Source organism: Esox lucius, chromosome 3 (assembly GCF_011004845.1).
Source record: "Esox lucius isolate fEsoLuc1 chromosome 3, fEsoLuc1.pri, whole genome shotgun sequence".
Taxonomy (NCBI): Eukaryota; Metazoa; Chordata; class Actinopteri; order Esociformes; family Esocidae; genus Esox; species Esox lucius.
The window spans coordinates 36,342,588-36,366,911 of record NC_047571.1 but is presented as its reverse complement, the minus strand read 5'-3'; the positions used below and the strand labels follow the sequence as shown (position 1 = coordinate 36,366,911).

The window sequence follows — 24,324 nt, the reverse complement described above, 5'->3', positions numbered from 1 at the left end:
TAGTTATGTTCGTATTTACCTGACAAGTTATGAAACTATTAAATTTAATGCCAAACGACAAGGCTACAAGAAAAATAATTTCCTATAGGAACAGGTGAGAGATGACATGGGGATTTGACAGATCAGGGATCAACTACACATACTGTAAATAACATGAGTCATTAGCATTATTTTTTCCGGGAAGGCTTGATCCCCTTTTGGAGTCTTAACCAATCAAATCAGAGACTACCGTTTTGGTGGTTCAACTAAGGTCTCTCAGCAGCCTCATTAGGGAGACAAAGTCCATGAACTGCAATACCTGACCACCTAAACAAAGAAAAACAAAGAAAAACATCATATGCCATTAAGTGAAGGGTATGGGCATTTTCTGAAAACTTGTGTCCAATCAGTGGAGAGGGAGCGCCCCGCAGGGACTGACGTCATGACAAAAGTACAAGAAACTGTATGACTTATCAGCAAAACAACAAAGATTTTAACAAAATTTAGGGGAAACATAAGTGGACACCAGTTGGCATCTCAAACCGTATCCAACATTTCCTTTTTTACCTATAGAGCAATATAGGACTGAGAATCAGGTTACACAAAGATAATGAAATAAATCAAAACACAAGAAAAACTAATAAAACGCATAATCTACCATTTCGAAACACAAAGAAATATATAATTGAGACAGGATGGTAACAAGGTACAAAGGCACTCTATCATGAACAGTTTAATTTTACGAGCTGTGGATTTCTTTTTTTTTATTATTATAACAATACTTCAAAGGTTTCCTCACCGGAAGAATCAGTAAACTACATGGGGAGTCACTTGTTTTATGGACAGCACCGGGATTAACCAAGGCATCAAAACTAGCTCTTAGCTGTTACATTCAGTGGTCATTGGGATTCATAAGGCGGTGTTAAGAATTTGCGTATATCAGAATCTCTGAAGAAGGACGAGGCTTCGGTCCGAATGAAGATTTAACAAAGTAGATTTATTAATAGAAAATGATGAGTCAAAATACATCAAATATTTGCCCCAAATCAAAATTAACCATTGGTTTTCTTTCTCCCACCACAGGGGCGGTTACTTTTCACTCTTCTGAGTAAAACCCATCCTTATTGGCTCTTCGTTGGCATGGTGACATGTTGGACGAATCTCTTTGTTTTCGCTGTCCAATGAAAGAAGGGCATGCTCTAAACTCTTCCCCTTTGGGGTTATTTTCGGTCGCAGATCAACAGGTTCTTGCATACAGATGTGAAATCTTAACACGGTTACAGTAATTTACATTCTATTGTCCTAACCTAGATTAGAACAGGGGGTTTCTTCCTGCTGTATAGGCGGCATTTTCATTTGTATGTTAATGGTTGGGTTTTAATCCTGTCTCTCTAACTGAGCCAGGTGTAAAGTCTGAGTGAGTGTGGCTGAGTGTAAGACAAAAGACAGTCTTTACCTATTCTTCCCAGAGATAAGGTGTGAGAATTTCAACAGTTTGATGGAGTTTTAAATCTCAGAAGTTATATCTGGCTGCAACATACAATTTAATAAAACAAAAACATAAAAATACATGGTTATTAAATCAGCATTATTTAAACTTAATTTATCTCAACAGTGGTCCACGTAAGCTAAGTTCAATTACGATTTGTTCAATGTTGCATGTCATAGCAATGCCCATATAAGCCTTTGCCCATAAATGTCTAAAAACTCTGCTATGCTACAGAGCTTCCAGGAAAAGTGCCATTTGTCATAGGATTGACTTCCTGGGCCTGAGACCCAGTCTGAGGCATATTGGCTAGTAGCCACATTGGGTCCCCTGCTGGTCATGGCCTCACTTGCCTCAGGTTCCCTCTTTTAGTTCTTGATTTTGCCCTCTTCGGAACTCTGTGTCGCCTGTAGCTTAGTCTATTGGTAATTGTCTTCCCATCGTAATTCCATTCTTGCGTTAATTTCCATTACTTCCTTAAAACATCCATAACACCTTCATATCGTCATCACATGCTCCTCTTCAGGAGACTCTTAACCTAACACCGCTCAATCTCCAATCCCCCACTGTGCTCTGTCGTAAAGTTGCTGTGGCCCTACTAAAAGGCCCACATTCCTGTGAGGACAGAGTTAGGTGGGGGAAGAAGCCAATCTGGTTCCACAGCCTAATCGGAATCACTTTCAAAATCTTTTCATCGCCATTTTGGCTTACACTACGTCGGCCTTGTCTTCAACCTGCTTTTTCCATCCGCAAACTTTCTGCCAATTCACATCCACTTTCTTTGTGCTTTTCTATTCCATCCTATTTAACAAAAACAACATTGTTTATGGATTTTACAATTATAGGTTTTGCATTTGTTATGTTCAAATGCAAACACAAACTTCAGGAGATGCAAAAATGTGTCATCCTTAACCATAGCAAATCCCCACATATTATGCATTATCTAATCTTATTTGACCTCTTGCACAACAGAGAACTCGTTTTTAATCCCATCCTTTCTCAACTACTTAAAACTTTTTTTCAATAATATTACCAAAATGGTTATCGCTCATATTTTCATACTTTTTTTTCATACTTATATGTCTGAAAAAAAAGTATATAATCAATACTCAAACTGTCAACAATTTAACTTAGATACCTCCACAAGGTGATTAACTTCCCCCGAGGAAATTGTCTCCACCCGTGGTAGGCCGACTCCATCTCCACACGAGGTAAAGTTGTTTTTGAAAAAAATACATACATAAATCCTTACCTGTTTTTTACACCGATATTACTGTAAATCTCCCTCTTTTTTTTATAAGGGTTACAGTTCCACATGGAGTACAGATCAACCAAATAAGAATTAACAAAACAATCACCAAAACAAGATTTAACAAGAATGTGAAAACTGCGCCCTCTGCTGCTGCACCTCCCCCTGCAGCAGACAGGCTCCAGCATTCGACGTCACCAGCCTTCTGACACCACCATCCATCTCATCATACATTTCACCTGTGTCTTGTTTAGTGCACCTGGTTCTCATCATCATTCCCCCCAGTATATATGTTCCCTCTGCTCCCCCTGTCTTTGTGTGTTATTGTCTCTGTATGTTCAAAAGAGCTGTGTTACGCTTCGTATTGACGCAATAGTATTAAAAGATACTACTATCACGCCGTTCTCCTGCTCCTCCTTATTCCGCCCCCTGAAGACGTGGCAGAATAACACAACACCAAATACTTTAAGGAGCCACAGGCGAGGCCGGTGTTGCGGAGGCGGTAAAGGTACATTCGACAATGCTGGCCAGCCTAGGTGCCGCGATGGACATTGTGTTGAAGGTGGTGCAGCGCCTAGAGCTGAGCCAGCGGAACCCCGCAGCACCGGCCGTCTCTCCGCCTCCCCAAGCCGCGCCGCCCAGCATGGGAGCGATGCACATTCCGCTACCCAGGGACTACGACGGGGCGGCGGACCGCTGCCAGGGTTTCCTACTGCAACTGGACATCGCGCTCCAGGCGATGCATCCTGCGCCGACCAAAGCCCAGAAGATCTCCTCACTCGTCTCCTGCCTGTCAGGGAAAGCCCTGGAGTGGGCCACCGCCGTTTGGAACATCGAGCAGCCCACCCAGGGCAGCTACGCCGAATTGGAATAATAAATAAATTTCTCTGGGCTAAGTCCAGAGTCTATTTGATTTTAGACTAGGTCAGAAGTATGACCAGGTGGACAAGGACAGGGACAGCAACGTGCCCCCCAAACCAGGTAATCCGCAGGTGTGGACTAGGACCTCATCTCCTTCTAAAATTTAAAACTGGAGGAAACTGAGAAAAGTTAGTAGTACATCCCTCATATCCCCCAGCACAATAATATAGCAGCGTAACACCTTGGAACTGAGACGGGGGGTCCGGTGACACTGTGGCCCTACACAGGGCCCAACAGGCAGGAAATCAATCCAACCACATTGCCAGGCATCAACCAAAGGGACACCCACCAACCGCAACCCCCCTGAATGAGGGCCGAGTATTGCTAGCGGCGTACAGCCCAATTGCACAAGTGCGCAACAGAGAGTCAACAACAAGCCAGTGACTCTTCCCCCAAAAGGCTTTGGAGGGAGGGCATCCCAGTGGCGACGAGAGCCCACCTGGCAAGACAGCAAGGGTGGACAGTATCAAGCCTACTGGTCACCTTCACGCCCCCGGGCCAGGCTACACCTAATTATAAACCGTGCTGTAGAGATGAGTTTTTAGTAGACACTTGAAAGTTTGCACTGAGTTTGCATTTCTAACCTTAATTGGCAGATCATTCCACAGGAGTGGAGCTCTATGAGAAAAGGCCCTGCCGCCAACTGTTTGTTTAGAAATTGTAGGTACAATTAAAAGGCCTGCATCTTGCGATCTAAAGTCCATGTATTGATTTATAGGTTAAGAGTAAAACCTTAAAATCAGCCCTAACCCTAACAGGCAGCCAATGTAAGGACGCCAGGACAGGAGTAATGTGTTCAAATTTTTTTGTTCTAGTTAGGATTCTAGCAGCCGTGTGCAGCACTAATTGAAGTTTATTTATTCATTTGTCTGGATAACCAGAGAGAAGAGCATTGCAGTAATCTAATCTAGAAGTAACGAAAGCATGGATTAATCTTTCTGCATCAGTTTTTGATAGAAAGTTTCAAATTTTTGCGATGTTTCGAAGATGAAAATAAGCAACTCTTGAGACATATTTTATATGTTCTTCAAAGGAGAGGTCAGGGTCAAGGGTAACGCCAAGGTTTTTTACAGTTTTTTGGCATACGACCATGCAGCCGTTGAGGTTCAAAGTGAGATCTGCTAACAACGCTCTTTGTTTTTTGGGTACTAAAAGGAGCATTTCTGTTTTAAGAGCAAGAAATTCTCTGTCATCCACTTCCTAATATCTGAAACGCATGCTTCCAAAATAGCTAATTTAGGGGCTTCTCCATGCTTCATTGAAATATATAACTGTGTGTCATCAGCATAACAGTGAAAGTTAATATTGTGATTTCGGATTACATCGCCCAGAGGGAGCATATATAGTGAGAACAATAATGGGCCCAGAACCGGGCCTTGAGGAACACCAAAGCATACCTTTGACTTGTCAGAGGATATGCCATCTACAATAACAAACTGATATCTTTCAGATAAATGAGATTTAAACCAGGCTAGAACATGTCCACGTAGCCCAATATTGGTTTCCAGTCTCTCTAAGAGAAGGGAGAGATCAATAGTGTCAAAAGCAGCACTAAGATCAAGAAGCAACAGGACGGATGCGGAACCTTTGTCTCAGGCCATTAGAAGGTCATTTGTTACCTTCACGAGTGCAGTCTCAGTACTATGATGGGATCTAAAACCGGACTGGAGTATTTCATAAATGTTTTTTGTCTTTAGGAAGGCATTCAGTTGTTGGGAAACACATTTTTCTAAGATTTTTGAGAGGAACGGGAGGTTCGATATTGGCCTATACTTGTTTAATATGTCGGGATCTAGATTAGATTTTTTTAGAAGAGGCTTAATTTCCGCAATTTTTAGTGAGTTTGGTAAGCATCCGGAGGAAAGGGAGCAATTTATTATGTTCAGCATTGGCTGACCTAGCACAGGAAATAACTCCTTAAGTAATTTAGTAGGAATCGGATCTAGCTGAGAGTTTGTGGGTTTAGAACTCATTACAAATTTTGTAAATGTGTCGAGCGATACGGTATCAAAAAATTCAAGTGTCCCCATTGACACCTGGTCAGGGAGGTTCAGGAAATTTTTTGGACAACTGAGATTTTGAGGACCATAACTATCTAAGGAGTCAGTTATTTGTTTTCTAATGGTGACGATCTTTTCATCAAAGTAGTTCATGTATTCATTACAACTAAAGTGAAGACCCACTTCACTTGCTAAGCTTTGCTTTTTTGTTAACTTTGCAACTGTATCAAAGAGAAATTTTGGATTGTTTTTGTTCGCCTCAATCAGGTTGGAGAAATAAGCTGATCGAGCAGACGTGAGTGTCCTTCCTGGGATATCGCTTTTCCAGCACAGGTGTGGCTATGGAGGAGCCTCACATTGACGCCGTGCGTAATTGGCCGACCCTTACCACAGTAAAGGATATGCAACGATTCTTAGGCTTCTCAAATTATAACAGGAGGTTTATCCGGGGCTTTAGCCAAGTCGCGGCTCCGATCACCTCCCTTCTGACCCGGTTGCAGTGGACCGTGGAGGCGGAGCAGGCGTTTGTGGAACTGAAACACTGTTTCACCACCGCTCCGGTCCTGGCCCATCCCGACCCGTCGCTCCAGTTCATCGTGGAGGTGGACACGTCCGACTGTGGGCTCGGTGCCATCCTCTCCCAACGGACGGGGAGTCGTAACACGCTCCGTCCCTGTGCCTTCTTCTCCCAGAAGCTCAGTGCGGCGGAGCGGAACTACGACATAGGTGATCGTGAGCTGCTGGCCGTGGTTCGAGCCTTATCGGGGTGGCGGCACCGGTTAGAGGGGGCTAAACATCCTTTCCTCGTCTGGACGGACCACCGGAACCTGGAGTACATGCGGGCAGCGAGGAGGCCAACGGTCCAACGGTGCGCGCCCTGGCCGGTAAGTACTGGTGGCCCACTTTAGCCAAGGACGTGAGGGTGTACGTCTCTTCCTGCTCGGTGTGCGCCCAGAGTAAGGCACCCCGGCACCTACCTGTGGGCAAGTTGCACCCCTTGCCCAATCCACAACAACCATGGTCCCACCTATCGGTTGATTTCTTAACTGATCTCCCCCCTTCCCAGGGCCATACCACCATCCTGGTCGTTGTGGATCGGTTCTCCAAGTCCTGCCACCTCTTGCCTCTGCCCGGCCTTCCTACTGCCCTACAGACCGCGGAGGCCCTATTTACACACGTCTTCCGGCACTACGGGGTGCCCGAGGACATCGTGTCTGACCGGGGTCCCCAGTTCACGTCCAGAGTATGGAAAGCTTTCATGCAGCACCTGGGCATCTCGGTCAGCCTGACCTCGGGCTACCATCCCCAGTCCAACGGGCAGGTAGAGCGGGTAAACCAGGAAGTGGGTAGGTTCCTCCGGTCCTACTGCCAGGACCGGCCGGGGGAGTGGGCAGAGTTTCTGCCTTGGGCTGAATATGCGCTCAACTCTCTGCACCACTCCTCCACGGGCGTGTCACCATTCCAGTGTGTACTGGGTTACCAGCCGGTCCTGGCGCCCTGGATGCCGAGCCAGACCGGTACCCCTGCGGTGGATGACTGGTTCCGGCGGGCAGCGGGCACGTGGGAGGCAGTGCAAGCCCGCCTCCGGCTCGCTGTCCGCCGCCAAAAGGTCTCTGCGGACCGCCACCGCAGGGAGGCCCCGGTGTATCGTCCGGGCGACCGGGTCTGGCTCTCGTCCAGGGACCTGCCCCTCCGCCTGCCCTATCGGAAGCTGGCCCCGCGGTTTGTGGGGCCCTTTAAAGTCCTGAGGAGAGTCAACGAGGTAACATATCGGTTACGCCTTCCCCCCGACTACCGTATTAAACCATCGTTCCATGTGTCTCTCCTCCACTTCAGGGGTGTGAGGTGCGGGAGGTTCCCCCTCCCCCTCTGGACATCGAGGGGGCCCCGGCGTACTCCGTCCGCTCCATCGTCGACTCGAGGCGCCGGGCGGGGGGCCTCCAGTACCTCGTGGAGTGGGAGGGGTACGGCCCGGAGGAGCGGAGCTGGGTTCTGGACATGCGCCATGTTTGTAGCTTGTTTTAGTTACTATATATTTATTGAATAATATCTTTAGGACATTACCTTTTCAGCAAATGTTTACAGATCTTATAAACATGAAAATGATAAATGGATCTAAAGAACCTAAGTTAGCGTGTTTAATGTTTTATATCTGTCATATGGGTAACAACATCACCATAGTCAAACAAATTGTTTCATATAAGACATTTTTGACCCTGACCTAAGTTTACTTTAACATGCAGACCTAGGGACCTGAGATAAAAAAAAATCCAAATAAGTTTAGGTCACAATACTATAAGGTTCTCTGGCCACATCTATTGTATGTATGATTGTGGAAAACTTTAGGAAATTGGAATTTCAGGAAAAACTGTTGATTAGCGGTATAGAATTTATTTGTAAAAGGTGTCTTTTTTATTTCAAGGAGGCTTAAAAAATTGAAAAATAAAGCAATACAATTTAACTTTTTCCTATGAAACAAACCAATATGTACATGAAATCCAGCGAATTTAAGTAAAATCTAAACTGTATAAAAAATAATGAAAATAATGAAACAAAGACACTGATTTAACTGTTCTTAGGTATTTTGAACAAATCCAAATAAAATAACTTGCTTGTGACTGACTGTTTAACCTACTGGTTAGGTAGTAGGCTTTGTTGACACATACTTGGCTGTTCCCTTATTCCTTTGTGAACAACAATTGTTTGTCTATAAAGGGCTGTATACAAGAGGTTAGCAAGCAAGCAAGTTCATTTATATAGCAAGCAAGTTTATTTATATAGCACAATTCATACATAAAAGCAATTCAATGTGCTTTACAAAGGAAATTAAAACATTTAACAACAATTTAATAATAAAAGATAGAATAAGAAAATATAAGTAGAATAAAAATGGGATAAAAACATAGGAAGATACACTGAACTAAATTATAAATGCATCACTTTTTGCCCCCATTTATCATGAGCTGAACTCAAAGATCTAAGACATTCTTTAGGTACGCAAAAGGCCTATTTCTCTCAAATATTGTTCACAAATCTGTCTAAATCTGTGTTAGTGAGCACTTCTCCTTTGCTGAGATAATCCATCCACCTGATAGGTGTGGCATATCAATATGCTGATTAGACAGCATGATTATTACACAGGTGTGCCTTAGGCTGGCCACAATAAAAGGCCACCCTAAAATTTGCAGTTCCATCACACAGCACAATGCCACAGATGTTGCAAGTTTTGAGGGAGCGTGTAATTGGCATGCTGGCTGCAGGAATGTCCACCAGTTGCTCGTGAATTTAATGTTCATTCCTCTACCATAAGCCGTCTCCAAAGGCGTTTCAGAGAATTTGGCAGTACATCCAAACAGCCTCACAACCACAGACCACGTGTAACCACACCAGCCCAGGACCTCCACATCCAGCATCTTCATCTCCAAGATCGTCAGAGACCAGCCACCCAGACAGCTGCTGCCAAAATCGGTTTGCATAACCAAAGAATTTCTGCACAAACTGTTAGAACCCGTCTCAGACATGGACAGGGTGTGTAGACAGGATGTGTGGGGCCCATCAGTAATGGGCATCACATGTCCAATGTATGGTCCTTCTTACAGTTTTCATTCATTACTATCAATAGTACTATCGTTGTATCAAGCCTAATTCAAATACTTTTCATGCCCATAATCTCACAGGCATAAAGAACACAAAGAATATTAAGAACACACAAATAACAGAGAGAACATATAAGAAAACAATATAACAAAAGAACTGAGAGATATTGAGAACAGAAAGATAACAAAAATAACATGGAGGACAAAAAATAAGGGGGAACACAGAGAACAAAATGACCGAGAACAGAAAGATAACTAAGGCATAGATTGGAATGTGTCCACTGATAACATACTGGGCTAGGTGGTTGTTAAAGACCCTCTTAATCACTAAACCCCCTCAACTCTCATTTTCATTATAACTGTGATCTAGTCATAGAATGGAAATTTCTGTCTTTTTCTTCTACCTCTCTGCATATCTCCTTGCTCTTGCTACCTTAAATGTACATTAATCCTTTGAGTGTTTGGAATCATCTATAGAATGGGTTAAAATCCAGTTCCATCACAAGCTAGTTGTATGGACTACCTGTGTTTACTAATAGAAAACTGTCTCAGTGGGTTGTGTTGACTGTTGTGGATTTGCTGTGACGAACAGAACATGAGGAGGTAAAGACACTAATAGGATTACAACCAGTCTGGAACAAATAGAACAGGGCAGCTACAGATCCACTTTACAGTGAATGCACAACCGACAATAGACTAGAACTGTTCATCAGACAAATTGATCACAGCTAAGGACAATAAACTGTGAGTAGACCTTCATTGTATTCAGTTTATACCAGGTCTTTCTATCTGTCTTAGTCAATATTTGTATCAGTGGATTTAAGAATGTGAATTAGTTTAACTTTGGACCCATTAGATTTAGTTTGGTTGTTTTTTGGACCAGTTATATTTATTGTGGTTGTCTTTTGGACCAGTTAAATTTAGCATGGTTGTCCTTTGGACCAGTTGAATAAAGTGTGGTTGTCCTTCGAACCAGATAGATTTAGCATGGTTTGTCCTTTGGACCTGATATATTTAGCTTGGTTTTCCTTCGGACCAGATAGGTGTAGGTTAGTTGTCTTTTAGGCCATTGCATGTTGTTGTCAAACACAACTGGATTAATCTCAGTTAATCCAGAAAGTAATCCTGTTATGGTGCTGAAAACACCGTAAAATTACAGACTTGTTAAGCTTATTGTAAGGGTTGGAGATGGTGGCTAAGGTTATAATTAGGCTTAGAGAATGTGGCTAAGGTTATAGTTAGGGATGGAGTTGGTGGCTAAGTTAATAGTTAGGGATGGAGTTGGTGGCTAAGTTAATAGTTAGGGTTGGAGATGGTGGCTAAGGTTATAATTAGGCTTAGAGAATGCGGCTAAGGTTATAGTTAGGGATGGAGTTGGTGGCTAAGTTAATAGTTAGGGTTGGAGATGCTGGCTAAGGATATAGTTAAGGATGGAGATGGTGGCTAAGGTTATAGTTAGGGATGGAGTTGGTGGCTAAGTTAATAGTTAGAGTTGGAGATGGTGATGGTGGCTAAGGTTATATTTAGGGATGGAGATGGCGGCTAAGATTATAGTTAGGGTTGGAAATGGTGGCTAAGGATATAGTTAAGGATGGAGATGGTGGCTAAGGTTATAGTAAGGAATGGAGATGTTGGCTAAGGTTATAGTTAGGGATGGAGTTGGTGGCTAAGTTAATACTTAGGGTTGGAGATGGTGGCTAAGGTTACAGTTAGGGATGGAGATGGTGGCTATGGTTATGGTTAGGGATGTAGATAGTTTGGTTTAAAACTTACTGTCAGCAAAACAATACAAGTAATAATACAGCGTGAAGTACCTCAGATCTTACTAATACCTTAGGTCTTACTAATACCTCAGATCTTACTAATACCTTAAATCTTACTAGCTCATGATTGTCAATTCTGGAAAGAAAAATCTAAAACCTTTGACCGGTAGTGTACCTCAGATCTTACTAGCTCATGAATATCAGTTCAAGCTACTCGTGCTGGAGAAAGTTTTCACTCTGAGCAAAGGATGTTAAAAAAAACATTGAAAAAAATATTTCTCAAAAAAAACGTGGAGAAGACATCTTTCAAATTATTTTGCTCAGTGGATTTAGTATTTGGTGTATTTAGTCTCTGTACTTGAGTGACTTTTGCAAGCTATAAGGCACTGAACATCACCTGCATTTTCTATCTAGTTTTCCGTCCTTAGGGCCACCCTAGGTACTTCGCACTGTTCTAGCAGTTGGACGCCAAGTCCTGCTGAGCTGTCAGTGAACAGACATTTTGACTTTTCTGTTCCTGATTGAAACTTAACAACCTAAATTAATACTTAAAATTTTATTTAGAAATTAAATTAAACTTCAACTAATAACTTTAAATAAATAAATAAATAATTGTCTAAAAAAATTTTAGTAATGTTAATGCAAATAATAACAAAACTAGAATTCTAATTCATTTTGAATAAACTAGTAATCTAAACTGAACTCAATTCCCGTTGTCTACTATCATACAGAAGCGTTTTAAATTATAAACTTGGATTAGCAAACACAATCAGCCATTGGAACACAGGATAGATGGTTGCTGATATTTGGCCTCTGTATACTTATGTAGATATTTCATAAAAAATCTGACGTATCCCACTACAATTGTCATTTGCAACATTAAAAAGGCTACACTGTATTTCTGATCAATCAAAAACAAGGACAAGAAAAGTTTTAAGTGAACCCAAACTTTTGAATGGTAGTGTCACTCAATCTGCCTTGTTGCATAACAGTCTTTCTGAAATATTGATTTTGACTCAAACTCAATTTCAAATTGTTTTAACTGACAAGAGAATAGCATATTACACCACTCTGTGTGTGTTCTGTGTGAAATGTTTTTATAGAAGACCAGTGTCATTATTTGTTGTTGACCTTTGGCTTACAGAAAACATTTTAAACATATTTTTTATGTAATTTGCCTCCATTTGGATTGTCATTTGTCTTCCTATAAACAGAAAAGATGAGGTTTCTGACTGTCTGGCTTGTTTTGATGATGTCACTGGGGGTCACGCTCTGTGCTTCAGAAGACCCGACCACTGACATCTCAGAGGACACCCTTAAGCGTGAGTAAAACATTTACATACAATGAACAGAAACACTTTCTCACACAGACACATAGACATACGTACACAGAGACATACACACACACACACACACACATAAAAACAAACACATAGACACACACAGACATACAGGGGCATCTAAAACAATTACAATATCGAGGGAAAAAATGCCATTATTCATATCAAAAAGTGACACCTTCATATATTCTAGATTTTCTTACACATAAAGTGAAATATTTCAAGCCTTTTTTTTCAATCTTGTTGATTATGTCTTACAGTTCATGGAAATCAAAAATCCAGTATCTCAAAATACAGCTACAGAAATAAATTAAGAGACCACTTTTTTCGTTCCTTTCCAAAATAATCAAAAAAGGAAGGTTTGGAGTGAGGAACAGAACAGTTAAAATGAAGAGACCGCTGCAAATTGAAGACTTATATATCTTATTTGAGCATGTACAGTGGGGAAAACAAGTATTTTATACACTGCCGATTTTGCAGGTTTACCTACTTACAAAGCACGTAGAGATCTGTAATTTTTATCATAGGTACACTTCAACTGTGAGAGACAAAATCTAAAAGAAAATCCAGAAATTCACATTGTAGGATTTTTTATAATTAATTAGCATTTTATTGCATCAGGCTTGGTCCTATTTCTGCGATAGTCCCAAAAATAGAGCCAGTTATCTACAAACTCTACCTCCTGTAATGGGCAGAACTCTGTTTTCAACTAGCGATTGAGTTGCGCAAGTCTGCTGTGGAGCTCGTCACCACCCCTATCTGGGAGGGGGCCAGAGACAATTACTCGATGCCGACATCTTTCTAGCTAGTTTACACGCTGATGCTATGTTCTGCTTCATAACCTCTGACTGTTTCATCCTAACGTCGTTGGTGCCAACGTGAATAACAATATCTCTATACTCTCCAGTTTTAGACTTTGCTAGCACCAACCCCAGATTTGCGGCTATGTCGGTGGCTCTGCCCCCGGGTAAACAGTGTACGATCGCCAGCTGATTCTTTAGTCTAATACTTTCCGGGCCATCGGTAGAAAATGCCTGCCAATCATTCCCCTCCAAAGATTGCTCCAGTGGGGAAAACCAGTTAAATTTCTGTCGGGTTTAGCAGTGACACAGGTTTAACTGGTCGGCGGCATTTCTTCCCAGTGACCAAGAGAAAGTTCTTGCCTGGCTGCAGGAGCTATGCCAGGGGGCAAACAACACTATTGTTTCTTCCTGGTGGCACAGATTCTGTTTTTGCTGTTTCTACACTAACATAATCCTTGCCTGATTTGCGTCTGAAGCTGAGCCTCGAATTCTACTATCTTTACTTGAAGACGATAGTTCTCTCTTGTATGTCACATGCATCAGCTCACCATCAGTCTCAAAGCTTAAATGGTAATTCTGAAATGATGAATCTCATGTTTGATGGAATGTTCATTTCCACCATGTAGTTCATATTTTGTAGGACATTGAGATATCCTCTCAAGAATTTTGTGTAAGCATTCAAAGCCTTCATGTCCTCAGGTTTCAGGCAAGACCAGTTGCTAATGCTAATGCTTTTTTTTATATACGCAGTAGTGATTGACATTTCATCTCCAAAATCCAGTGAACACTGGTATCTCTCTGACAAGAAGTAAAGAACTTCGTCACTGATTCATAAAACATTATGTGACTTCAGTTTGTCTTTGTAAAATGCTTGTAAATGTCCTCTTATCTGTCTGATCTTTGGTACTGTAATATCCATCTAATGGTATCGTTGTCAATAGCTGCTTTGGCCTTGTGACTTGCTTCACCTTACAAGGCTCCACTGGTGTATTTTCCAATAGAGATGCATTAAATCATTCTAGAGTTCTTGGAGGCCTGGTCCTCATAGATTGGAGATATGCATTAATCGCATTAATAAACGCATTAATTAATAAGTGTGTGTTTGGTTGCTGCACTTGAGCTGAAAGCCCCAAGCTTTCTTCTCTGAGATCCGATTCATTTCATTAGTTTTTGTTCAGCGTCTACACCCTCCTGTTCATGAGTCATTTTGTAAGCAACAAGCGCCATAACATAATTCAAATAGACATCTATAGTGTTTCAGCAAATTTGATTTGTTAACTTGTTTCCTAATATTGTTATAACTAATACCCGAACTGCTGCCGCAGTCCAAAAAACACTCTCCAAACCATTTCGTTAACACCTTTCCACATTTGAAGCTCCTCTTTCAGGTGAGCAGGAAATGCCTTACATATGTGTCCTTTGCTTTGCGCTCCAAAAAAACTTAAACAAATGACTGGTGCGTGAAATTCAAACATACATGCGGTTTCCAACCAAATATAGTGGCTAATTCTTAAAATATCCAAAATCAATTGCCACTTACAAGCCCTTGGTATAGCTTGCATGATTTCCAACGCAAACATCCTTCAATGCCGAGCCATAATCGGACTTCATTTACACAGTCTTTCATGTTATCTTCAGTAATACACAAAAATCTGTGTGGTGTGGTTGGAAACTGTTTTGTGTCCCAGTGGGCAGTTCCACCCTCTAGTTACTCACGCCCCTATATGTTGCACCTGACCAAGAAATACAACAACTAGACAGGTAAACACACAAAGGTAAAACATGACACCTCCTTTGTGATGCTTTGCCAGGTTTTTACTGCAGCTGTCTTCAGTTGATGTTTGTTCGTGGGTCTTTCTGCCTTAAGTTTCTTCTTAGCAAGTGAAATGCATGCTTAATCGGGTTGAGATCAAGTGATTGACTCAACCATTTCAGAATATTCCACTTCTCTGCCTTAAACAACTCCTTGGATGTTTTCACAATATGTTTAGTTCATTGTCCACACTATAAAGTGAAGCGCCATCCAATCTACTTTGCTGAATTTGGCTGAATCTGAACAGATAATATATCCCTATACACTTCAGGATTAATCTGTCTGCTTCCATCTTTTGTCACTTCATCAATAATCACTAGTGACCCAGTGTCACTGGAAACCATGCATGCCCATGCCATCACACTGCCTCCACCGTGTTTTACAGATGATGTAGTATCCTTTGGATAATGAGCCATTCCAAGCCTTCTCCATACTTTTTCTTCCAATCATTTAGGTACAGTTTGATCTTACTTTCATTTGTCCAAAGAATGCTGTTCCAGAACTGGGCTGGCTTTTTTAGATGTTTTTTGGCTAAATCTAATCTGGCCTTTTATATTCTTGACACTTATGAATGGTTTGCAACTTTGTGTTGCAGAGCGCACCAGTGGTTTCTTTTTTTTCTCAGACTGTACCGAACTGTTGATTTGGCCACTCCTCATGTTCCTCCTATCTCACTGATGGATTCTTTTTGCAGCCTAAGGATGGCCTGTTTCACTTGCATTGAGAGCTCCTTTGACCACATGTTATGGGTTCACAGCAACAGCTTCCAAATGTGAATGTCACACCTGGAATCAACTCCCGATCTTTTACCTGCTTTATTGATGAAGAAATAATGAAGGAACAGCCCACACCTGTCCATGAAACCGTTTTTAAGTCAATTGTCCAATTACCTTTGGTCCCTTGAAAAAGAAGGGGATCCATATTAAAAAGCTGTAATTGTACTTTCTCTCTGCCTCTCCAAACAAACCTGTCCTCACATTGTACTTTCTCTCTGTCTCTCCTACCAAACATATCCTAACATTGTACTTTGTCTCTCAGAGCTGTCTGATATTGGTGAGAAGCTTGTGGGTGAAGAGGTGCGCAAAGCTGTGTATGGAGTTAAACAGATGAAGGAGGTTCTGGTGAAGAATGTGGAGAAACATGAACACCTCATGAAGTCTCTCCGACACAGCAGTGACAAGAAGAAGGTACATATCAACACACTATAGGGACTCTTAGTTTAGGGTTCAAGATGATTAGAGTCCTCATTACTTCTTAGTTTAGGGTTTAAGGTTCAAGATGATTAGAGTTCCCAGTGTTTATAAATATTGGGTTTAGTGTTCATGACTATTAGGGTTCCCAGTACTTATTAGTTCAGTGTTTAGGGGTCATGATGATTAGGGTTCCCAGTGCATCTTAGAATGTGGTTTAAGGTTCAAGATGATTAGAGTTCCCAGTGCTTATTAGTTTAGGGTTCAAGATGATTAGAGTTCCCAGTGCTTATTAGTTTAGGGTTCAAGATGATTACAGTCCCCATTACTTCTTAGTTTAGGGTTTAGTGTTGAAGATGATTGGGTTTCCCAGTGATTCTTAGTTTAGTGTTTAAGGTTCAAGATGATTAGAGTTCCCAGTGTTTCTAAGTATTGGGTTTAGTGTTCATGACTATTAGGGTTCCCAGTACTTATTAGTTCAGTGTTTAGGTGTCATGATGATTAGGGTTCCCAGTGCATCTTAGAATGTGGTTTAAGGTTCAAGATGATTAAAATTCCCAGTGCTTATTAGTTCAGGTTTTAGAGTTCGAGATGATTAGGGTTCCCAGTGCTTCTAAATTTGTGCACAGGACAGGAAATGCTCAAGCAATGACCTGTTTAACCAAAGAAAATGAAATCCACAAATAAAGAGGACAGACAGCGATGTGTAGAGAAATGCGTAGTGAACACAAACCACTTGTCTGACTGAAAAAACACTGTATAGCATAAACCATGTATTTGATTGTCCAAACTATAACTAAATGCATGTGAAAAGTTAAACAAAATTGGTGTCCCTTTGTGGGAATAGAACAGGCATTTTATATCTTCTGGATTAATGGGTTTGATATACAGTACATATCCAGCTTCTTTTTACGGATATGGCCAACCTGGCCAACCTTCAGAGTTGGGTAGTGACTTAGTGCATCATAAGGGTTAGAGTTCTTTCCACACAGCACTAGAGTCCTCTAAACATCTTCATGATTATAGTAATGGTGTTGTCCATTAGGATACCGCCCAGGTAGCAAAGCTAAAGCTATAGGATTCTATTATGGTATTGTTATCCACTAGGATGCAGCCCTGCTAACCCAGGAGGTGGCACTAAAGCTGGAGGAGGCAGAGCATCAATGCCAGGAGTCACTGAAGGAGGAGTGGGAGGCATGTCGCCCATGTTTGGAGGATGCCTGCAAGTCTTTCTACACCTCCACCTGCAGACGGGGATTCAGCTCCTTCCACACCAAGGTACACAAATGCATGCACATAAATGCTTACATACACACACACACAAACACAATAATCAAACTGACCACCCTCTTGCCAGGTGGAGAACTTCTTCCGCAGAGTATCGTCCCGGCTTGGCCCACAGGACCAGCGCCCATTAGATGGAGATGTGTTGGTGAATCAAAGTGCTGATAACTCTGACCTTGATGTAGTCCGTATAGAAGACTCTTTCAACCGTCTCATCGCAAAGGTACTGGGTAAATCCATCATTGTCAGTGTCTCTGAGTTGGTGAGTTTGGCACAAACTAAGACACACAGTGTCTCTGGGTTGGCAGGCTTAGCTGTCTTTGGGGCTCCAGTGTCTCCACTCACAGTCTGTAGAAACAAGAGAAACACATACATTCTTTCACTATTCTTCCTATGGGTGGTTAGGGTTAGGACATCCTTCTTATTTCTCTTTTTCCTTATAAGGCATCTCTTATCACCCTTATGAGGGGCAGGTGAGGAAAGAAGGGGCTGTCCTTATGAGGGGCAGGTGAGGATGGATGGGGCTGTCCCTATGAGAGGCAGGTGAGGATGGATGGGGCTGTCCTTATGAGAGGCAGGTGAGGATGGATGGGGCTGTCCTTATGAGAGGCAGGTGAGGAAGGATGGGGCTGTCCTTATGAGAGGCAGGTGAGGATGGATGGGGCTGTCCCTATGAGAGGCAGGTGAGGATGGATGGGGCTGTCCCTATGAGAGGCAGGTGGGGAAGGATGGGGCTATCCCTCCCAGCTGCCACTTGAACTTTCCGTTTGGACACCGAGTTCATCCCACAAACGCTCTCCCAGCGTGCTCTCCTAGTGCACACTCTCCAAGCCCTGGTTTTCCACGGCCAATGCACCCACACTCACCCACACAGAGATGTGAGCCAGATCTGTGCGTCACACCATGTCGGAAGTGAAAGATCTGTTGTTGTCAATTTCCGTTTACCCTTGTTTGTCTTTGTTGGAGAGCAAGGTGGCATCAGTTGAGATTGAGAAAGAAGTAGTGTGAATTGATTAATGAGGTAATGTCAGTTGTCTAGTTAGGTTTCATCAGTTGACTAGTGAGCTAACATCTGATGACAAGTTATGAAACATCAGTTGACTAGTTAAGAAACATCAGTTGACTGGTTAAGATTCATTAGTTGACTAGTTAAGATTCATCAGTTGTCTATAATTAAGGTTTCATCAGTTGACTAGTGAGCTAACATTTGATGACTAGTTAAGAAACATCAGTTGACTAGTTAGGTTTAATCAGTTGACTTGTGAGCTAACATCTGATGACTGGTTAAGAAACATCAGTTGACTAGTTAAGATTCATCAGTTGACTAGTGAGGTAATATCAGTTCTCCTGTTCTCTCTGTTCTGAGGTGGGCAACCTGTTTGAGCGCAAAATGGTGCTGATTGACAAGATAAAAGGGAAGCTGGAACAGGTTCTGCAAAAGGCCTGGGGCGAGCAGGTCAGCCAGGACCCTTTCTCCCCAGAGGCAGACTCAGGCTTCATCCATGGTGTGGGGCTCGAGGATGTGTTGGATTCCTTCTTTGACTTTGGAAAGAGCATCATGGAGGAGTTTGGAGCCGTAGTAACCCAAGTGTTTGATGACCTGAATGGGACTGCTGAGGAGAAGACAGGTAAAACAAGGTTATACGTTAGGGAAGGTTTTAACTATATTAATGATATTGTTTCCTGTGATATTGTTTCCTGTGCAGATATTTTAAAAACTGTTTTAACTATAATAGTGGGATTGTGTTTCCTGCCTAGAGCGGGAGCTGCTACCTCGGTTCCTGCAGAACAGGAAGTTGTGTCGGGAGCTGAGAAGACAGACCTCTGAGTGCTGGCAACTGCAGAATCATTGTCAGTCCTGCCAGGGGGCGCTGCTCACAGGTAGCAAACACAAACCCTTGTGGTTCTATACTTATGAGAACATGAACCCTAACCCACAAATCCATGTTTCCTAACCCTTACCTAAATACTAACCTTAACATGAATAACCTAACCTTTATGCCTAATCCTAATCGCATTGAGAGTGTCTCCTGACCTGAACCATATATACACACAAGCACGCCCCCACTCATTGAGAGTGTCTCCTGACCTGAACCATACATACACACAAGCACGCCCCCACTCATTGAGAGTGTCTCCTGACCTGAACCATACATACACACAAGCACGCCCCCACTCATTGAGAGTGTCTCCTGACCTGAACCATACATACACACAAGCACGCCCCCATGCATTGAGAGTGTCTCCTGTCTACTGTGTCAGATTGCCCCAGTGTTCGGGACCTGCATCTGGAGATGGATGAGGTGGCTCAGCTGCTACAAGTGTCAAAGGAGGAGTATGACGAGGTACCATGGAGAATATCAAACAGTAAAATATAAGATAACATGCATAACTTAACACCATAATGATATATAACACAAAATAACAAAAAAGCATTTCAAAGCATACTATACAGTTGCATAACATAACAAAACATAAGATTGCACAACATAACACAGCACAGCATAACATAACATTGCATAACATACCACACAGTAGCATAACACAGCATATGTGAAAGGCCTTTTAAGGTCAGATAATGGTGGAATTAAAATAGTGTGTGTAGCAAATTGCATTTCTGTGGCCTTTATTTTAGACTTTTTATGACTCCTTTAAAAGGGGGTGCTGTCCATCACATAATTCATAGTCCATCACAGAGTCAATTTGGTTTGTACAACAAAAATTTTGATTTAACAAAAAAATATATGGGTCACAGCTGACCTGAATGAGAAAAGGTTTATGAAGTATTATCACTTTTCTACAACTGAGTAGGACAAAACCAGAATAGGTATTTACTGCAGTAGGATAAAGACCATATCAATGTTAATTGATGCTCCTTTTGTTAGAGGTCTCATTCATTCGTCTTCTTCCCAACATATCATTCTAATAGAGCACAGGGAGAGAGTGTCCCACTTACCTCTGGACACCCCAAACTCACAGGTTGGGGAAGGGCAAGCTCACCAGAAGAATGAGGTCATAGGGAACGGCGAGGTCACGGGGACGGGTGAGGTCAGGGGAAGGGCAAGATCACAGGGGAAGGGTGAGGTCAAGGGGAAAGCTGAGGTCACAGGGAAGGGCAAGGTCACAGGGAAGAGCGAGGTCACAGGGGATGGGCAAGGTCAAGGGGAAAGTTGAGGTCACGGGGAAGGGCAAGGTCACGGGGAAAGTTGAGGTCAAGGGGAAGGGCAAGGTCACGGGGAAGGGGGAGGTCACGGGGAAGGGGGAGGTCACGGGGGAAGGGTGATGTCACAGGGAAAGTTGAGGTCAAGGGGAAGGGCAAGGTCACGGGGAAAGTTGAGGTCAAGGGGAAGGGCAAGGTCACGGGGAAGGGGGAGGTCACGGGGAAGGGGGAGGTCACGGGGGAAGGGTGATGTCACAGGGGAAAGACTGCTGGGTCCAACGTCCTGACCTGGGACTGTCACACTTTACATTACATAACATGCAGAGCATACATAGCATAACAGTATAACATAATTATACAATATAACACAGTATAGTAACACAGTCCCCATCCCTGCAGGTCCTGGGCATTGTACAGCAGCATGCAGACCAGACTGTGAGCTGGCTCAGCAACATGGCTTCTGACTTCAGCTGGGTGACGGTCAACAACAACAACAACAACACATTTGATAATGTGTTCCGCATCAGACAGGTAAAAAACAGACAGACAGGTAAAAAACTGACAGACTGGTAAAAACACAGACAGACAGGTAAAAAAAAACAGACAGACAGGTAAAAACACAGACAGACTGGTAGGGTCAGTTCAGTATTGTTGACGTTTCCAGCTGTGGTTAGTACAGTTAAGTTAATGTTTCTATACAGGTTTTATTGGGTGTTACTGTTATGTCTCTGCTACTCAAGTTTATGTCGTTATTCTGCATGATTTATCTTTCCTCTAGGCTAACTAACTCCTCTTCAGGCCATTGGTCCTCTAGGCTAACTAACTCCTCTTCAGGCCATTGGTCCTCTAGTTTAACTAACTCCTCTTCAGGCCATGTGTCTACTAGTTTAACTCATCTTTAGGCCATGTATCTTCTAGTTTAACTAACTCCTTTAGGCTAACTAACTCCTCTTCAGGCCATTGGTCCTCTAGGCTAACTAACTCCTCTTCAGGCCATTGGTCCTCCAGGCTAACTAACTCCTCTACAGGCCATTGGTCCTCTAGTTTAACTAACTCCTCTTCAGGCCATGTGTCTTCTAGTTTAACTCATCTTTAGGCCATGTATCTTCTAGTTTAACTAACTCCTTTAGGCTAACTAACTCCTGTCTAACCACCAGGTGCTCTCAGAGGGTGGTGCTGGAGACACCAAAGTGGAGGTCAACATCCTGGACTCTCCTCCTTTCCTCCTGAGTGTCCCAGCTGAACTGAAGTTGCAGGACCCTTCATTCATCCAACATGTTGCTCAGGAGGCCCTGGGTTTGTACAAGCAGATGGTCAGGTAAGACTTCTAGCACTACACTACAACTACACTTTTGTACTACTCATATAGAGCTATTAAAGGGGAATAACTATGAATATCAAACTTTTGTTTGGGTTAAAAAAACAAAAGTTTACACTATTATTATTGTTTTGATACACTCCTGTAATACTAGAATCATAATGAATATTTCTACTTCTAATACATTATATTAACATTAATAACAATAGTATTGTTACTGAAAAAGTCAGTTATTGTCACCTATATTGATAATTATTGTATCAATGTCATTCATGAATGAAAGAAAAACAAACGTTTTTGTGCCATGAAATGAAATAGCTTTAGCAGTATAAAGTGTGTCTTCAGTCTTGCTAGCAACTGCTCAATTCTTATGACTATTCCAAGTAATAAGTTAGTAGATACCAGTAGGCCTATTACTAATAAAAGCCATACAGTTCATAGGTGCTATTTGTGGTGGAGGTAAACTTAATAAGAAACATTAGTCAGTCTAACACAATGCTTAATGGTCTCTAGCGAAATATTCAAACTTGGCGTGATGTTAATGTGTGACAAAATACGTTATACCCACACTGACAAACATATAGCACCGTGGTGTAGTGGTCAAGGACACAGCCTCTCCAGTGAAGACAACCACAGTTATCACTTTTAATTCAGTTATCACTTTTAATTGTCATAACTGTGGATTGCCTGGTTCTTTTTCAGGTTTGAATAAAAAATGCATGACTCTATTTCCCTTATTGCAACCAACGTAGCTTTACGCAACAATTATTTTCTCTAGTAGCAAGTGGCAACATAGGATGCAAAGATGGCAGCACCAGGTCTCCCAGATAAAGGACATGATACACCTAGCACAGTCACTCACCCAGCTCCCGTTCATTACAAATTGATATGTAGCATCGACTAGCAATTTGTTCAGTTGAAGGCTGAGCTCCGCTGAGCTTCATGATTCAGGCTTGGGAAGCAGTTTACTATTATGACTACATCATTATTATCCTCGCATATAACCCATCACCAAGGTTGCGGTTATGTTTTGCTGGGATTAACTTGCCTGTTGGACAACCACAGTTCAATCAGAAATCATCCTCTGATGGACAACCAAAGTTGATCCCAAATCATCCTCTATTATTTCCAGGCAAATTATTGTTTAATCTGAATGAACATGTAGCTGCCACTTCAGAGCTATATTACCAACAAATGATTAAAAAGGGTACTTAAATAAAGTGTATAGGGCAGCTGAGCTGGTTTGGGATTCACAAGTACGCTTTCATTCCTTTAATACATTTTGTGTTGCCCACATTGTAGGCCTATTGTATGGGAGAGAGATGAGATGCACATTATTGCAAAGAGATTTCAAATTACAGTTTAATTTTTGAGAAGGTATGCTTATCAGTGTACAAGTCTATAGCTGTTAATTTTGTTCTTCCAAGGGATCTGTCTGTACATATAGGTTGTTAGAAATGCCTGAAAATATGGAGGCACTTGGAATACAAAATAATTTATTGATTTAAGATATTCTTGATAAAAGAACTAAACACAAACATTCTTTGTCATTATGATATATAATTACTTGAGATAATAGGATTGGTTACTCTTGCTGTATTATGATTAATGATTGATAATGTTATTTGCTGGTGACTGACACTGATTTCACAATAAGGAACCTTCCATAGCTCCACTGGACATGCTTGTGTTGACTGAAACTATTTTCTGCTTTCAGATATGAAGATGACTGAACATGCAGGAAAAGGTCCATTTACAGCTGTTATATCCTTGTTATCAGACAGATTTGTTGTTTGTTAAGTTTAATGTGTAGATTGTAAACAAATGTAATTCATGTAGAGACAGCTTACTGTATGATAATGAAAAACATAACATATGAAATTGAATGAAGTACCTGTTATAGGTTGTCACATGATATTTTGAACTGTACAACTACAATCTGGAATTAAAGTACTAGATATTTGTTTGACACATTGAACTATGCAAAAAGTAATCTGATGAAAATAAATATTACTGGGAACAATAAAGCCTTGTTAACTACTTAACTACTAACCCTAACAACATACCATCAGCTATCCTTCCTGAGAGGTTTTCAAACAGGTGCTGGGGTGCCCTTAGAAGCAGGAAAAAATGTTAGACTTCAATTTAAATGTCAGGTATATGAAGATTACTGCAGTTCAATAATTTATTTATAACTAATATATTACTTATGACTAAATTCAACTGATCAGAAAAATCTATTTAGTGTGATTTGTAGTTCTGGTGCCCCCTCTCCTAGGATCTTTCTGGGGCCCCCTCTCCAAGGGTCTTTCTGGGGCCCCCTCTCCAAGTGTCTTTTTGGGGCCCCCTCTCCAAGAGTCATTCTGGGCCCCCCTCTCCAAGGATCTTTCTGGGGACCCCTCTCCAAGTGTCTTTCTGGAGT

General features: G+C 41.9%; 1 protein-coding gene across 2 annotated transcripts; it reads left to right on the top strand.

Annotated features, from left to right (window-relative positions):
• The first annotated feature begins 9,855 nt into the window (after nt 1–9,855).
• clul1 (clusterin-like 1 (retinal)) lies at nt 9,856–23,929 on the top strand. Of its 2 annotated transcripts, XM_010903905.2 has the most exons (11): nt 9,856–9,975; nt 12,209–12,316; nt 15,989–16,137; nt 17,248–17,418; nt 17,498–17,647; nt 18,791–19,052; nt 19,183–19,305; nt 19,687–19,769; nt 20,984–21,115; nt 21,742–21,902; nt 23,620–23,929. In XM_010903905.2, the coding sequence occupies exons 2-11, from the start codon at nt 12,214–12,216 to the stop codon at nt 23,633–23,635; spliced, it is 1,350 nt and encodes a 449-aa protein (XP_010902207.1). In that variant the 5' UTR covers nt 9,856–9,975; nt 12,209–12,213; the 3' UTR covers nt 23,636–23,929. The 2 variants fall into 2 exon arrangements, with proteins under 2 accessions (XP_010902207.1, XP_012987173.1); XM_013131719.2 differs by lacking the exon at nt 23,620–23,929 and having other exon boundaries at nt 21,742–21,906.
• Nucleotides 23,930–24,324: the final 395 nt, after the last annotated feature.